Here is a 17,343-nt window from a genome sequence, read left to right as displayed (position 1 = left end):
TGAAAACCCACCTTCTCTTAATTTCCTTTTGCATACCTTATTCTATTTTTGGATTATTATGTGTATGCTTTCATTTTGTGCTTGCGGTTAATTATTCACTGATATCTTCTTGTAGCTGTGATTACGTTGTTGTTGCTTTTTGTTGTTTTTCACCCTGTTATGTAAAGCACTTTGTGACTACGTCTTGAAATGTGCCATATAAATAAATTCATTATCAGTATCATTATACATAAAACATAATTGACTGGTTCTCTGGTCAACATCATTATGTCTTCCTGGTGTTTCAGGACTCCAGGGCCCAGCCTGAATCAAATGAGCAGTCATGGAATTTTCCAGCAAATAAATCAATATGTGGATATGAGAGATGGCAACTTCCCTGTGACGGTAAAATATGAATGGTCAATGTTTTGTTTGACTAAGGACTCTCGTCACTGTTTGTATTCAATGTGTGTTTTTCCCCTATACAATGATTTTATTTCCTCCACATCACTGGAAACATGGGGAATGGGAACATACATGCACAAAAAGTGGTTTGTCCATATGTGTCAGGCATTGTGCACACACACCCCCCCCCCCCCCCCCCCCCCCCCCCCCCGAGTCCTGTTGATCGCAGGCAGAAATAGATAAACTATTCCTGCTTGTAGAAGCAATTCAAAGGCTGGCAGGTTGGCAGCAGGAGAAGCGTCAACTCTCTGAACTTCAATCTACCTCGCCCTCTCTCATTTTCTCGCCTTTCCCGTTATACCACGCTTTGTGTGTATGAATACGGTAATAATCTATTTATCTCTCTGTCCCTGAGGTGGTACACATTTAGAGGCAAAAGCTTGACTTCCACGCCACAATAGCTGCATAATTAACCACTTAATATACATCATTTATATGTCGAATCTAGAACCTCACAACGCATTCTACCTCAGTGGGTTGGGAGCGTGAGTATTGTACATTGGCCATTTTTGCTATTTCTGATAGATCATGACAAAAATGGAAAAAATATGTCATGATCAAAATAGGGACACCACCTGAAGGAGAAAATAAATGTGTGTTCTCCGTCCTCCGCTAGTCGCGGCCTTCACTGGCGCACCGCGCAGATATACTGTAGCTAAACACTCGTGAAGGAATTAAGGGAGGGGGAAAAAACTGTAATTTGCATATTCTATTTGTGTAAATATGTGCCCATTGTGTAAATATGTGCAACGGCGACCTATTCTAAAGCTTTACTTGAGATTATCGGCGTGATAATTAAAGAACAATCATCTGGCTGGCATCGCGTAGTGTCTGTTTTTAAGCCTTGATCGCAGCGACACAACAAATCCTAAATCAGATCGAGTTACCGCGGGAGCAAATGACACTTCATTCCATCTGCTCATCTTTTAATGACGTAAAGTAAGCCACATGGAGATGAAGTATCCAGTGCCAGTGGCCAAGAACAACTCACTGTATGCTTCCACCACTTAAACTCTAGCATCGGTATTCTGTGGAAAACTCTTGCAGAACACCATGTACTTGATTATATTAAGTTACTGTAGGAGAGCAAAAACAGCTAACGACGGAGGCGCTCGGGTTAGCGAGTCACCACGTCGAACGTTTCGAAGTCTGCTTCAGCCGACTCGGTGCCGCTCATTCAATCGGGACAGAATTGAGGATTTGAGTTCTACAAGGTCACTTGGAGATTTTCAGCGAATATATTTAATATAGAGCAAAAACAGAAGATACACCGAGGACGGTGTTGCTCAGTAAAGTATCCGATCTGCAAGCCCACAACGTGTTGTGAGCTTGTAGTTCAGCTATTTGTGTTGCGAGCTTGTAGTGCAGCTATTTGTGTTGTGAGCTTGTAGTTCAGCTATTTGTGTTGTGAGCGTGTAGTGCAGCTATTTGTGTTGTGAGCTTGTAGTGCAGCTATTTCGGCAAGTGACACAATCATACGATTAAGTATGAATAAGGCTTTAGTCGTTTAACCTCTTAAATCCTAAGTAAACCAGATTCCCAACTTACTGTAGGGCACTATTAGGCCCCCTCCTTTTTTCACTTCTCATTAAATATTTTCACCAAATGTTAGACACGGAATAGGGATGCTAGCGTAACATCCTATTTTCCATTTCAACCCGCATTTATTTTTAATCCCACGATTTATGTACTGTAACCCATTTGTTTCCACCCTGTGTCAATTGTCTAATGTAGTCATTGGCGCTACACTCCCTCTGCCAACCTGGGGAGAGCAACGGACTGACCTCATGCTTCCTGCAGTTTCTCAAACAGACAAGGAGCCCAATGAACAGATGAGTATGCAGAGACACAAATTCAAGGATCTTAAAACGCACAATTCGTGGTTTTATTAAAAGACATCGCTCACTGTTGTGATAGGCTTAATGATGCGTGGGCTGCTTTAGAATGGGAAAACCCCACATTGTTAACTATTAACATATTTTATAGCTGGCGTTCATGACGGGATATCAGAGCAATTTGTTTAACTATGAATTACCTTGGTGAACGGAGAGCACTAAACAGTCTCACGGGAACTGATTGTGTGTGTGTGTGTGTGTGTGTGTGTGTGTGTGTGTGCTTGTATTACTATACTTGCGAGGGGTTTAATGTCCCCACAAGTTTGAGAAATAGACTTTGTGAGGACACTTTCTGATCCTCAGAACAAATATTTTTCACATGAGATTCAGGTTGGGTTTGGGGTTAGGATTAGGCATTTAGCTGGTGGGGATATAGGTTAAGGTTGGAGGAGTTATGCAGATTTACACTATATGCCCTGCGCATATACTACACTGAAAATAGCATATCTACAAGTTCACAACATGCTTGCTGTGAGCTTGTACGTCAGCTATGTTCGGTGTGTGTGCGCGACACTGGCACGCCACTAAGAATAACTCAGGCTTCAGTGTTGGAGTTAAAATGGTAAAAGAAATGGTGAAATAGCATTCATAACATAACTGTGTGTGTGCGTGTGCGTGTGCGTGTGTGTGTGTGTGTGTGTGTGTGTGTGTGTGTGTGTGTGTGTGTGAGGGGTTAAGAGGGTGCATGCTCACACATTTGTTCAAAGGAAATGCTGAGGAAATGCAAGTTGCCTTTGATTCTGTTTCATGGGAAACTGCTCGAGTAGCATAGTGGCAGCGTATGAAAATGAAGCTTATTGAAAGCTTAACAAAAGTGCAATGCACAAACACTAGGCATGTAACGATATATCGTATATCGATTTGAAATCGGTTTAATACAAATCTTCAACAAATAATATGGGGGCTAGTGAATTATGGTGTGTGTGTGAAATGTGTGAAATGTGTGAATGTGAGCTTTAATCATATTCCAACATATTCAAGTGCTTTTGGAAAGAAAGCTTTCAGTATAGCACTGCAGAGCTGTGTCTGTGACTGTGCCCAGGTGATGGTCGTTGATGCTCATTAATACATCAAGGAAGGCAATTATGTTTCTGCACTGTCAAATAGGTCTACATCTAAGATGCCACCAAAGAAATGTTAACTCGAGTTAGGTTCTAAACAAGAAAGCATGTTTACAGTTGTTGCACAGAAATTAAGTAATTTGACATGAAAAGTAATGCTATAGTTTTGCAATGTAGTTAAATAGAAATTGTGAAAAAAGCTTGGGGGGGGGGGGAGATAAATTATAATAAATACAAAAAAATGTGTATCGTGAAAGATCGTATCGTGAACCTCATATCGTGATACGTATCGTATCGTGAGTTGAGTGTATCGTTACATGCCTAACAAACGCACACATACACACACACGCAAGCTAACTTTACTCTACTACAGCAAGCTTATGGAAATCAAGTGGTCATGATGGGCGGGCTGGTCACTTGGGAATCAGACCAGACCAGACCTGTCTGTTCCTGACTGGTTGACTACCCATAGTGTCTCCCTGGGACTCCACTGTCATTGGAGGAATTCCAGACTGCCACCTCTGTCACTTCTGCCAGCACAGGATTAACTCTCTTTTAGCGCGCACACACACACACACACACGCACACACACACACGCGTGCAGAGCCATCTCTCTCTGGGCTCTGGCAGGAAGCAGTGTGGTGAATGCATTATGTAAATGTCCTGCATCGGGCTCTGTACAGCGAGCAGCCACTTATCACATGATCAAACTTGTGACATAACCTAAAAAGTGCTCTGCATTAACGTATAGATTCGCACGCACAGCAGGGGAGATTCAGGGAGTGTACTCCAGAACGTGGAGGTGTTAACATCTCAGCCCTGTCTGAACAAGTTCAGAGCCCAAACAGCGACCCCGGGGCCTAACACATGGTTCATTTAACAAGTCCACTGCAGCAGAGTCGACGTACAACCTGATTGATTTGAATTGATATATCCTTCCTCACTGGCTTGACTTGTTCTGCCTGATTTAAGGGTTTTTCTATTTCGATAAACTATTTGCACATATAGGCCTCTACACATGCATGCACACAGAATGCAGCGTGTTGGATATGAGAGCAGCCCTGTTTGTCAAAACCTCAATGTTTCTCACTGAGCTAGCCTGCGACGCTTGCATCAGTTATCACACAGCCACAGCTTGCCCTTGGAAGAGCGGGCAAAAGTGTGTGTGTGTGTGTGTGTGTGTGTGTGTGTGTGTGTTGTGTGTTGTGCGCGCGCATGCACACACACATGTGAGAGGTATTATCATGCTGGTACTATAAGATACCCTCGTTCAAATCCTCACTTATAGGAGAGAGTTCACTACATAGGAGATACAGAGAACAGTCACATGCACAAGGGGGCGGGGCATAACAGCTGAGGCGACTTCCTGTGCAGTAGCAGAGAGAGGGAAACAGTGGAAGCATACTATACTTGCCACACTAATGTTAATACAGAGTTTCTCCAGAGACGGCAACTATAGTCAGGTATAGCATGGCAAGTTAGTCAGATGCTGTGGTAAAAGCAGCTTACCTTTTCTTAGGTAAATGTTATCTGAGAACAAAGCAAAAAAGAAAAAAAAACAGAAATAAAGATGGTAACTGTAACACACACACAGTATGCAGTGAAATAAAAAATGAAACACACGCGCGCGCACACACACACACACACACACACAGTATTTTGGTGTGTTCCTCGCTGACACAATAACAGACTCACACTGACTATGTGAAACATGGCGCAAAGAAGGAAGCAGAGACTAGTTTACATGGCAGTGCAGTGTCCAGCAGAAATACTTAATACAGAAATACAAGCTTTCTGAGGGGGGGGGTCACTTAAATGTTTTTCATAATACCTACTGTCTGCCCTGACCACAGTAAGAGATGGATGGCTTGTTTTTTTTTAATTGATAAACCAACATTTTTAATTTACGTTTTTATAATCAATGCCAACTGTAGCAACCATGACACACATGGCTACAGAATTCGACAGGACACAATCGTTAATTGAGAAATAGAGCCGTTTGCAAACGCAGCAGTTTGTGAATAATGTTTAGTGTAGTTTAGCTTAGTTTAGTTCTTTAGCGTAAGCAATACAAAAATGCAGTGATTAAAAAAAAGACGAAAGACAAAAAAAAACAGAAGGAATTGAAACTAATGTTGAAGTCATTATTTGTTTGGTTATAGGTGAGGTTGCAGCAGCTGCTACAAAAGGCCCAAAAAAAAGGAGGAAGTTGATGCAAAGACCCAAAGTGGAGTGAAAAGGACAAATGGAGCCGGTGCGAGGGTGAGGACACCCGTGTCAGGTGGAAACATATCCAGGTCGTCTCCATGACAACGGCAGCACATACAATCCATCAGCAAGGAAGTGTCGGGGAAATAAATGGCCTGAACACAACTAGGGCGGGTGAGTCATCTATCTAGAGCAGTGGTTTTCAACCGGTGGTCCGGGGACCACCAGTGGGCCTCGAGGGGGTTCCAGGTGGACCCCAGCCAAATGATGGGAGAGTTGTTAACCACATGGACCCTTATTACGGTATATCTTTAACTCTCAAGAGTAACTGCATTACTTAATTTACAAGAAGTCTACACAAAAGAGAATGTAAAATAATTGTTATTTCAACGTTTGCCTGTTATCTCTCCAAATGGTACCAACGTCATCAATACAGCATGGAATTGTGGACAAAATCTTATCCAACAACAACAAAATTCTTTAGTTTCGGGTCTGCGAGTCTAAGGGCCGATTCATACTCCTGTTTCGGCGCTGTAGTGCCGAAATGATTTCGGCTCGTCAGAAATTTTCAGTAGCACCGAAGAGCCGACTTTAGGACGGTACCCGCCCCCCCGAACCTCAAATGACGTCAAATTGTAGGCTCTACAGAGCCGAACCGACTTTTATTCGGCTCTAAAATAGGAGTATGAATCGGCCCTTAATCTCACCAAGTGGTGGTCCGTGGCTCAAAAGCCGAATAAATAATGGGCCTTGATATGAAAAAGGTTGAAAACCACTGAGCCGGGGTAAATGTATCGGTAAAGCTATAATGGAAGGCCTTTTACACCTTTCTTACATGTTTTTATTTTAATTTCTTTAGGTGTGGTGGCAGTCTAAACGGCAATAGATTACCCTGGTGAAGGAAGGGGGTGATTGTTCTTGTGTTTAACGTAGCTGAGGTTACATGGTTTTAAATGGGATGCAGCGTGTGCGTGCGTGTGTGTGTGCGTGGGGGGGGGGGGGGGGGGGGGGGTGTAGTGTATGGGTGGGTGGGTGTGTAGTTAGTAAGATGATTGAAAGCTTCGTGAACAACCTGTCTTTCCACTTTAGTATCTCAGCTTACACAATGCCTTTTTTCTTTGGAAAATGCATGCATGCGTGTGGGCGCGTGTGCGTGTATGTGTGTGTGTGCATATGTTCTCTTCTTCATACATACCTTCGGGTGGCATGAGGGTTTTGTCGTTCTGGGCACACCAGCCGATGGGGTGGAGCTCAGCGTTCATGACGTCGCACCAGAAGTCCGCCTTGCGGTCGTCCCCGTAGCCACTGAAGCGCAGCAGCAGCAGCTGGCCACAGGTGGTGATGATGGTGGCCACCCAGTACGTGTCCGGGCTGCTCTTATTGGCCACCTCCAGCTTCATGCCGGGCTGGAAGCTGCTCTGCAGGCTCATCTCCACCTGCCAATTAAGGGGAGCCACCCAGAGAGCAACAGGTTTAGCTCATTTAGGGCTGAGGCAGATTAAAAAAGTTTTCTGAAAAACCTATGTTTCTATGTCAGTCGTTCTCAAAACATTTTCATGTCAAGGACCCCCAAATATATATGTAATTAATTGGCCGCCAACCCCCATCTGAAAATGTGTTTTTCCAGGGACCCCCCTAGAAGCAAAGATTTGAGTAACATTAATTCTGAAAGAATATATATTCAAAGATTTGGGCCACATTTTCACGATTTATCAAAAATAGATACATTTGGATGACTGAAAAATAATAAATGCCTGGATTCTTTATTTTATTTTGGAACACAGTTTAGATTTTTTTAAACCCTTTTTTCTCCATTTAAATATGATTAAGACCTTCCTCAGGCGGAGGGGAAGGTCTTTGACCGAAACGTTGCCTTTATGATAAAAAGCTGATTCTCCATTGAGCAAGTGAAGACTGCGTGCGGGTTCGTCTCTTTATCTTGTTAGTAGTCTGCTCCACCGACACACCTGTCCCCGAGTTGTGCAAAAGGGTTGGTTTAGTTATGACCCAGGGAACATTGCTTTGGTTTAGTTATGACCCAGCTAGGGAACACTTTGGTTTAGTTATGACCCAGCCGGGAACATGACTTTGGTTTAGTTAAGACCCAGGGAACATGACTTTGGTTTAGTTAACTTATGACCCAGCTAGGGTCTAGGGAACATGGCTTTGGTTTAGTTATGACCCAGGGAACATGGCTTTGGTTTAGTTATGACCCAGGGAACATGACTTTGGTTTAGTTATGACCCATTGAACATGACTTTGGTTTAGTTATGAGTATGACCCAGGGAACATGGCTTTGACGTCAGTACTTCGGGGGGTTCTCAACCTGGGGGTCCCCTGCAGCTTATTTAAAATAATAATAATAATAATAATAATGAGGATGTAAAAAACTGACCATCAGCCAAATTGATTAATCAACAGCTCTCCCGATTATTAATCGATTGATACACCCCCCCCCCCCCCCCTCCCCAGAAAGAAAATGTCACATAGAACTTTCAAGTTAGTATATTTTATTATTATATGCCCATGGTCACATACCATTACATGTTGATTGCATGATTTGATGCTTACAGTTGTATAATCAGTTTTGATGAGATCTTTTCAGTTCTCATAGTAGTTACTTTGAGTGACAATAATAAATAATGTCATTCAGGATGGGGAAAAAATCCTTTTGGATCTGGTGAGAAGTAGTTTCATGAGGGGCTAGTGTGAAGTACTTGATATAAACAGAAGTTCAGTTGGACACACACACACACATACAGCTGCCTCCTTTTGAGCTAATTGTCTGGCAGGCACTCTTAACTGTGTGTGTTTGTGTATGAGCGAGAGAGGGGCAGAGTAGCTTTGCTCAACTTGATTTATACTTCTATTCTCCACTCTGATGAAGGTACATGTTCGATATATTGTGCAGGCTTACTGTAGAGTACTATTAGCCTATATTTTGTCTGTAATTGTTTTCTTTTTTTTCCCGGTTTTTGATTATAAAATATTACAATCGATTTTGGAGACACAATTAATCAAAAAATCGATTAATCATTGACATCCCTAAATAATATTGTAACTGAATGGCTGTAAAATGGAAATTAAGGGTTTACATTACATTCAAGTACACATAGTACATGCATAAACCTTTCATAATGATTATATTTTCAGTATTTATTTATGATGAATATTTTCCTCTGTTATTAGCGGTCAATTTGTATTGGGGTGGGGGTCGCGAGACATGGCCAAAGCATTTCCGGGGGTCCCCAGCCAAAAACATTGAGAACCCCTGCTCCAGTGCTCCTACTGTATATGAGGGATTCCCAAACCTTTTCAGCTCCAATCCTATGTTTGGGAAATACATGCTGTGCACAAGCGAGGGCTCAGATGAAAACATGAAGACTGTTTCATCTGTATTGAAGTGAATAAGTTAGGTTGGCTTCGTGTATAGATAGATTTGGTTCTTGAACAGATAGAAAGAATGTAGGGGGGGTTAAGCTTACGGAACGAAAAACAACACTGTACAACACACATAAGCCCTTTTACAATTTAGCCTTGAACAGAAAGTCAGAGAGTGAGTGTGGAGGAGGAGGAGGGCTGCTTCTTGACAAAACCAGGAAACAGAGAATATGGTGGAGTCTAATGTGTTTCAACCATCGCCACAGGCTGCCACACAGTCCAATGCATTGCATAAAGCTCAGCCGGATGTTCATGCTCAACACACACACACACACACACACACACACACACACACACACACACACACACACACACACACACACACACACACACACACACACACACACACACACACACACACACACACACACACACACACACACACACACACACACACACACACACACACACACACACACACACACACACACACACACACACACACACACAGCTGTGATTGGAAAAAGCCAACATCTTAGGAATAAACACAATACCAAATGGCCTCATGACTTCCTGCTACAACAATGCAAATGTGCTGTATCACTCTGGCCGGCTTATGTAAGAGAGAGCCACAGGCACCCTTGGCAGCACACACTGCGTGTGCGTGTATGTGTGTGTGTGTGTCTCGCTCTCTCTCTCTGTTGGGTGCATGTGTGTCTGTACTGTATGTGTGTGTGGCCCAAGAGAAATCACTGTTTCAATTTGTCCTGCCGAGAGAGAGAGAGAGAGAGAGAGAGAGAGAGAGATGGGAAAGCCTATTGCAGTTTTTCTAGGGACTTCATGGTCTTTTCCCAGTAATTTCAATCTACTTACTGTACCAACATAACAATTTAGCTGCCCACGAAAGCGGCAGCACTCAAATGGCCAAGTAGTACACAGATTGTCCGACGCGAGTGTCCGTTCCTAAAATACACACATTCTAATCTCCTCTTCGTTGCGATCACATTTAGCAGCTGAACTGATGCAAGCCGCTGAAAGATGCGTCTACGTCCTCCGTGAATATGACTAGCATGTGAGCTGTGAGCTTCATAGGGGCAGACAGCCGCGCCCTCAGGAGAACTCAGTCAAATACAGTTTTCAGCCGAGGTTAGATAAAGAGCTCACCTCCAGGGTCAACCACGCTCGCCCATCTGGCGGATTCCTGTGATGTAACGTGATAATGGATTCAATGCCCCTCGGCTACAGTATTTGGTAATAGAGTCGTTCCCAATCGTGTCAAGCTAAATTTGATAAAATGCCTGCTGACACTTCAGAAGACTTCATTAAGCGCTAAAATGCGACTGCAAGCTGGCAGAATTTCGCATGCCACTTTGTGCACAGCGCAGCGGCCTGTTGGCCCTTTTTTTTTTACACTCTTCAATCCATTACGTATATGTAACCGAACACACGCAGAGAAGTAAAGAAACCCAACAAACAATAAGGAAGCATGATTTCATCTGCGGTTAATTTCTTAGGCATTTGTGACCTGTGCGTCATTCGACACACCACTTCCCTGTTTGTGCACAGCAGCAAAGGCCATCTAACAACAGGTGAATCATAAAACGTTGCTATAAGCCAGTGAGAACGCTTGAATCAATGGCATTAGGAAAAGGGACTGTCAGGGCCACTGTTTCACAAACACATTGTTACGGGATTTCTAAATGTACCACTTATCTTCAATGTGGTATTTAAAGGATTGGATCTCAGTTTGAGGTGTAGATCTAACGTGGTCACTCACATGTTTGAAGGCGGTGTGAGGGGCGGGACTGGCTCCGGTCTCCTCCATGTACTCCTCCCAGTTAAACTCCACCTCTTCCTCCATGGAATCTGCACCTTATTGATGATATTCCATGAGTTCCACTGATCTTAAAATCGTTTTTGTAACATTTAAAAAAATACATTAAAACGTTTACAATCTCAGAAAATGGTATATCTCAATATATACACACAAGGTGAAAAATGACAACGATATTTTATTTATTTAAATAAGCTTTAAAGTAAATTATTCTCTGAAAACGTATGATTGATGGCACGTGTTGTGAGTGCACGTGTGCGTATGTTTGTGTGTGTATGTACTGTATGTGTGTGGCTGTGTGCGCGTGTGTTGCATGCTTCAGTAATCCAAGAAGCCTGGCTCTAAGCAGTCTGAATGACACTAATGTCTCTCATGAAGGTGAGAATTGCTCACTTTGTGTTGGAGAGACTGACACTCTGGAGGTATAATGTGTCAGTCTTCCGCTGTCGTGTGTGTGTGTGTGTGTGTGTGTGTGTGTGTGTGTGTGTGTGTGTGTGTGTGTGTGTGTGTGTGCGTAAACGCGAGTATGCACGGTACTCTGGATTGGAGGAACTCTGGATTGAATCAATGCTAGATTTGCTTTTCGCTGTCATCTCACTGGTGGGAGTAGAAGTATTACACATGCACAGGCAAAGTCTGAATGAATAAAAAGCATTAAAAATAAATGTTTTACCGAGTCAGTTTCAATAAATGGAAACCATGTTTGCCTATTATTGTCTTCCCTCTGTTGTCAGCCCCAAGAACCCATTCCTGGGACCCATTCCCGGATTTGCTCTGTCATTAATCTGTGACTCGTCTTCTACCGCCTATTCATCTGATATGGAGAGCATTGTAGAGCTGAACAGAGACGTGAGTACAGCCAGCACACACACACACACACACACACACACACACACTCGCATGCACGCACACTGTGGTCAGCAGTACTACAATGCAGGTAATTTTCCTCACCTGTGTGCACCTCTTCTTCCTTCCCATTGGTGGAGCAGTGGGATTTCCCTGGAGTGAGGACCAATGGTCGCCCCTGAGTGCCAGACTGAGCCATCCCGACTGAGCCCTCACTCACTTCCCTTTGAACTTTTGAGAGTTAAGTTGTGATTTCAGTTCTCCGTCACTGCATCTCCACCACTCGATGCTTTAGGCAAAGAAGAGAGAAAAAGCGATCGTTTGAAAAGTGGTTGAAATCACCTTTTGCATCTATAAAACGATATTTAATATTCAGTCCAAATTTCAGCATCGGAAAAGCTTAGTCTTAAAAACAAAGTGTTAGGTTTCATTGTAACTTGACTCTTGCATCTTGAGAAAGTGTAATATATCTGTGTGCGGTGTAATCTGCCGGCTGGCTGCATTTGCATGCCTCAGCAGAACTCCAGATAACCAATCAGAGTAATACAAAGTAGAAAAACAGGAACAGCACAAGGGAGACTACAGCCTGACAAATTACTCTGCTTTGAAGAGATACCACAGAGAAATTACAAAACAAAAAATGACGCCATGATAGTTCATAATAACAAATATATAAAACCTATCATAACTACTAAAATCAGCACAACACATGGCAGCAATCTGCTGCTGGCTAGTGTAATAGTGCTGCAATTACTGTCAACGTACATTTAAAAATGTGACCAGAAATGATGGCACATAATGCAGTGCACTGAAAGGTGACTACTTCAAAAGCTGAAGATGTACACCGTCGCCAACATATTCATCCAATTGCTGGCTTGTTACAAAGATTGCCAATTGATTAGTGGACTGTAGCAGCCAACAATACACAATGATCAACATCTTGATGATAAAGACCTTGTTTGTCATCCCCCTTTCTGTTTTCCCAGGGTTCCATTGGCCTCATGAGCAGGCTCCACCATGAGTCATCCACTCACACACTTACTACTACTTTCATCAACCTGGCAATTAACACTGAGGTAAACCATTGGGTCATGGCCATCATTAAATCAAGCCAAAGCAAGAAAGCTTATAGTTTCACATGAAGACATATCAACGTCAACTTCAAAATACAATTAAGTAGGCCTGTCCAAAAAGTACAGGGCAGGGATCACCTGAAACATTCATTAGAGGTGTGATGGCCACTGATGAGGGACACAAAATAAATGACCCTAAATCGTCAGAAAATTGTAGATGGCAGTACACGTAATGTCCTCAGTGTTGCCTTAACTCTGACAATGCACAAATGCAATCCACTAGGAGTTACACATGGGTGAACTCAACTAACACTGAGGATTCTATGGTGTATAGGTAAAATATTGAGAGGGAGAAAAGCAAACAAAGACATGTTGACAAAATAAATGTAAAGTACAGTAAATCACATCCGTGACTCATGCCTTCAAAACAGTCTCTCCTGCGTATAGCTACTCTTCAATCTCCTGCGCGTGTCCACCCCCTCTGTCCCACAGTGATTCCAGCACACATCCCTTGCGTAAACAACAAGCAGAGCTAATTTGGCTCACATGACGCCACTCCCCTGCCCTCCTCCCCTGTGCCTATCAGTACTTCTTGCCTAAATGGTCCTGCAATCGTCATTTCCCATTGACGTGCGCCGTCATCGGTGCGCAACCTTGATTAAGCACTCCACACTGAGCTCATCAAAAAGACAGTCAAATCAAATGGGTGTGAAGCCCTGTGTAAATAAATAGCACGACGAGCCGGTCTATAGAACAATGCTTCTCAAAGTGGGGTCCTTGAGGGGATTCCGGCTAAAATGAGGAACAGTTTAAAACACTTAACCCTGTTTTAAAACTCCCCCTATTCAAAAACAGACAATCTATAAGCTCACCGCACACACATTTTAGATGTGCTTTAAAAAAAACTGTTCTCTAATTGGGGTCAGTGGCACAAAAATCCTTTCACATAATTTGGGGAATCTTGACCTGAACATCTTTGAGAACCACTGCTATAGAAGGTTCTCATGGGGCTATACTCAGGGGACCACCTGGAAACGACGGGATACAAACATAAAATAAAAAAGGGATTACGTTGAAGAGCCCGAAAGCAAAAAAGAAAAGAAAAGTAGGCTAAACATTAATTTTAACCGTCTCATTTTCAACCTGTACACAGGTTTAATGTTTGTCTTTAGTTCAAAGTTTGTTTAGTAAACGCATTGACAATGAAGGGAAAATGTACGGTCATAATGTGTCGTTTACGTCATTGTCTCTTTATTGTTAATGGCGTTTAATGTTTGTGTTGGCACTTGGCACCATTTGTTTTACATCATCATCACATCACCTAATCAACATGAGTTAGACTTTAATATATTAGCGCCCCTCACTTCACACGGGTGTGATTTTTTCTTATACGTATCCTGTTGAGTAAGTTTCCTAAACCTGGGAGGTGGAAAAATAAGCCAATACAGAAATGACAGTGTTTATCAATTCTGAGGGCATCAGTCTGAGAATAAGGTCTATTCACTTTGTCCTTCAGGCTTCAGAAAAGGTTTTTTTCCTTCACCAGCAGCAACGATAAATTGAATGAAGCCTGTTGGACTGTTAGAGCATCCCAGATTGAGCACCATGCAGGGATTAACTGGTCTGGAGAGATAATCTCAAACACAGGATTTATATCCAGAAGAGAAGAGAGCTTAATTTTTATTTATTTATTGATTAGCCCCTCATAGCGTGGCTATAGGCTATCCTCCTGCTTTACTTTGTCACACAAAAGATTTAATTGGAGGCATTAAGATATTAGCGACAATTGGGTTGAGTTATTTAAATGATTTATCGCAATACCTCCTATTATGTGAGTTATAGTTATCCAACAGGACATGTGACAATTTGAGACTTCATCTCAATTACTGTTTTCTTAATTAAGTCATGTGTCTATATGTCCACTCCGATGCAGCCTGTCAGTCCATTGCCCAAGTGTAACATTTTTTGACACTCATTGAGATCATGTTGACCAGAATAAAGGAGTGAAGTGCAAACAGAAATGTGCCCCGGGCAGCCAATAACACACAGAGTTAAAGGCCATGAGGGAAAACAATGAAAATGGAAGAGCAAGCAGCCCAGGGCAGCTCCCTCACTCAGCCCCGAAAACCTTTTATTTAAGCATAAAATGTCTGGGAACAAGTTGTTGTTAGAAGGGCATGTGTGACACATTCCATTGTTGTCGTGAAAACTGTTTGTTTTATAGGTCAGCATTTTAAGATGCACGTGCAGTTCATGATGTGAACCCCAGTGCATGGTGTTAGGAGTTTGGCAAAAGGCTTCTATAGGCATCCATATGAGCTTGACTTAATTGTCATATGAAATATAGGCCTACTTCTTCATATGTTGTTGCCATGGGAAATAGATAAAATATAGTGATAGTGGGTTTTTTTAAAACGAAACGACAACAAAGGGAACTAAAATCATCAATATTGCCCAACAGACAGAGCATGCTATACCTATATTCATCGCTATCCATGACATGTGGAAATTCTGGATATAGCTGCTGCTATACTATTATAATAGCCTACCTGCATATCCCCCCCCCCCCCCCCCCCCCCCCAATTGGCCACGTTACAATTTTCCCCAAAAGGGGTCCGTTTTTATATCAAGCTATATCTTCGTATAGGTTTGCGCTTCTGAACCAGCCCATTCACAGACACCACCATGGAGATAAATTGCGTTCTCTTTTTTTGTGAGCAAAACGAACTCTATATTATATACACGCACGATTTAGCCCTATATTCACATGGCATTGCATTGGTGACGAATATCTAATCTCGAGGAGGAATCCACGGGGGTAATGCAAAGCTTAAAACACAGGAAGGATTTACACAGACGGTTCACGCGCACACAAATAAATAATTAAACGGTTTAACCTAATTATCAACTTAATCGTTATACATTTGCCATGTAGCCTAGCCGTATACACTCAAACAATGAACTGGAAACATTTTCTCATGACAGCTATGGCTTATAGCCTATACTGCGCGTAACATATCGTGCAAACCCAAGGTGAAAACGTTGGATTCAATCTAATTTCGGGTCATTTGAAATAGTCAGATATCTCCGACAAAGACAGCCTATACACAGGATTTACAGCTCAGCAATAGAAGAACATGATCAATATAGGATTGTTTTGTGATCAAAGTGAAAGAGGAAATGTAAGAGGGGTGTTTCCCACACACATAGTCCATGCAGTGGGCTGTGTGTGTGTGCGCGCGCGTTGTGTGTGTTGTGTGTGTCATGTGTGTTTGGCACTCCGCTCATGTACTTTGCACACTCAAAATTGCAACGGAAAAAAACTCCCACGCAGTTGCCAAATGCACACTTTAGATTTAATTCATTACAGCTCGTGTATATGCATCAAAAGAAACATAGCCCGGCTCGCTACATGGCATCGTTTTATTTTTTCCTTCTTCAAAGATTTGGTGTGCAGTTTTTCACCCATAACCCGCGCCATGTTGAAAGTGTTGACATTTTTTGGCAATGTCCGGTATTTTCCGATGCCTTTTACGCACCTATATGTGGAAAAAAAAACAAATGACTCACCTTCGCGCGTGACGACAACGAGTTAATTATAATCGAATTTCAAAAATAAGAACTAAAACTGCGCCATCCACTTCAAACTAAACGTGTTGAGATGATATTTCAGTTGGGCCTATATAGATCTGTTTGGTCGTGAGATTTGGTCAATGCAGAAAAGATGAAGTATATTTAAAAAATAAAACTAAAAAATAAAAGTTTCCCAACTTAATTGATTATACAACACACGGCAACGAAGAATACAAATATAGCAAACAATGTTATCGAAAGTGCCACGAGTCAGTGTTGTGAGCGCGGAGGAAAGCTATAATTAAAACACTTTGAAACAAGTTGGCTGATCTGTGAGCTCTCTCTCTCTCTCTCTCTCTCCGGGAGAGTGTTTCTGTTTCTACAGAAACCAACCTCGGAGAAGAGCCACTTCAAACCGTGGGGAGAAAAAACCTCTCTCCGTTGCTCGTCGCGTCCAACGAACGGCGACATCGGTTTCGGATCGCACGCCGACGCACAAAGAGACAAGAATTCAGTGTCACCTGTCCTACCTTTGGTGAAGTTTTTTTCGCGTGTTTTTCTCCCCGGCAGCAGCCTCGATCGGCGGCGGACTGAGCGATACGTCTTTCAGCTGCTCTGCTGCTGCACTATACCACCACACACACACACACACAGCAGTGCACACACACAGCACACACACTCACACAAATCCTCCTTCCAATATGGCATCTCTCGTCTGCGCATGTCCACAGATCTGCACATATTTCCAAGCCAACTCCTTCATTGACCTTTCAGTTGCAGTTGCAAAATTTTGTTCGGCCAATTATAAATAGAATGCTGGAGTGGAGTCCCCACCCACCACCACCACCCACCCCTCTCTCGCTCCGAAGCGCCGTTTATTATATTACTCCGTGGCGTGCGTGCGTGGCCCAGTAGGACGGTGGTGCGTGGTGGTGTCGCTTGCCGAAAAGAACCGATGATGTTACAGGCTGACGTCCGCGTTGTCAGCATGCAGATCTGCTATCCTTTCGGCAAGCGATATAACATCG

The 17,343-nt window shown here is 42.8% G+C and overlaps 1 protein-coding gene across 4 annotated transcripts in view; it reads right to left on the bottom strand.

The window, feature by feature from the left end:
- The window catches only part of sfmbt2 (Scm like with four mbt domains 2), a 36,567-nt gene extending 19,552 nt beyond the window's left edge, over positions 1-17,015 (bottom strand). The window contains exons 1-5 of one of the 4 annotated variants that reach the window (XM_080757301.1): positions 16,846-17,015; positions 11,775-11,958; positions 10,767-10,861; positions 6,804-7,044; positions 4,910-4,930 (exon numbers count right to left, since the gene is read on the bottom strand). In XM_080757301.1, coding sequence (XP_080613427.1) covers positions 4,910-4,930; positions 6,804-7,044; positions 10,767-10,861; positions 11,775-11,868 — 451 coding nt within the window. In that variant the 5' untranslated portion in view covers positions 11,869-11,958; positions 16,846-17,015. The remainder of the gene's footprint in view (positions 1-4,909; positions 4,931-6,803; positions 7,045-10,766; positions 10,862-11,774; positions 11,959-16,845) is intronic. The other 3 variants (XM_080757299.1, XM_080757300.1, XM_080757302.1) reach the window with 3 other exon arrangements.
- Between the last annotated feature and the right edge of the window lie 328 nt (positions 17,016-17,343).

Source organism: Protomyctophum bolini (genome assembly GCF_963924005.1).
Source record: "Protomyctophum bolini genome assembly, chromosome: 23".
NCBI classification, from domain to species: Eukaryota; Metazoa; Chordata; class Actinopteri; order Myctophiformes; family Myctophidae; genus Protomyctophum; species Protomyctophum bolini.
The sequence above is the reverse complement of the archived record's forward strand: the minus strand, read 5'-3'. Positions and strand labels throughout refer to the sequence as shown.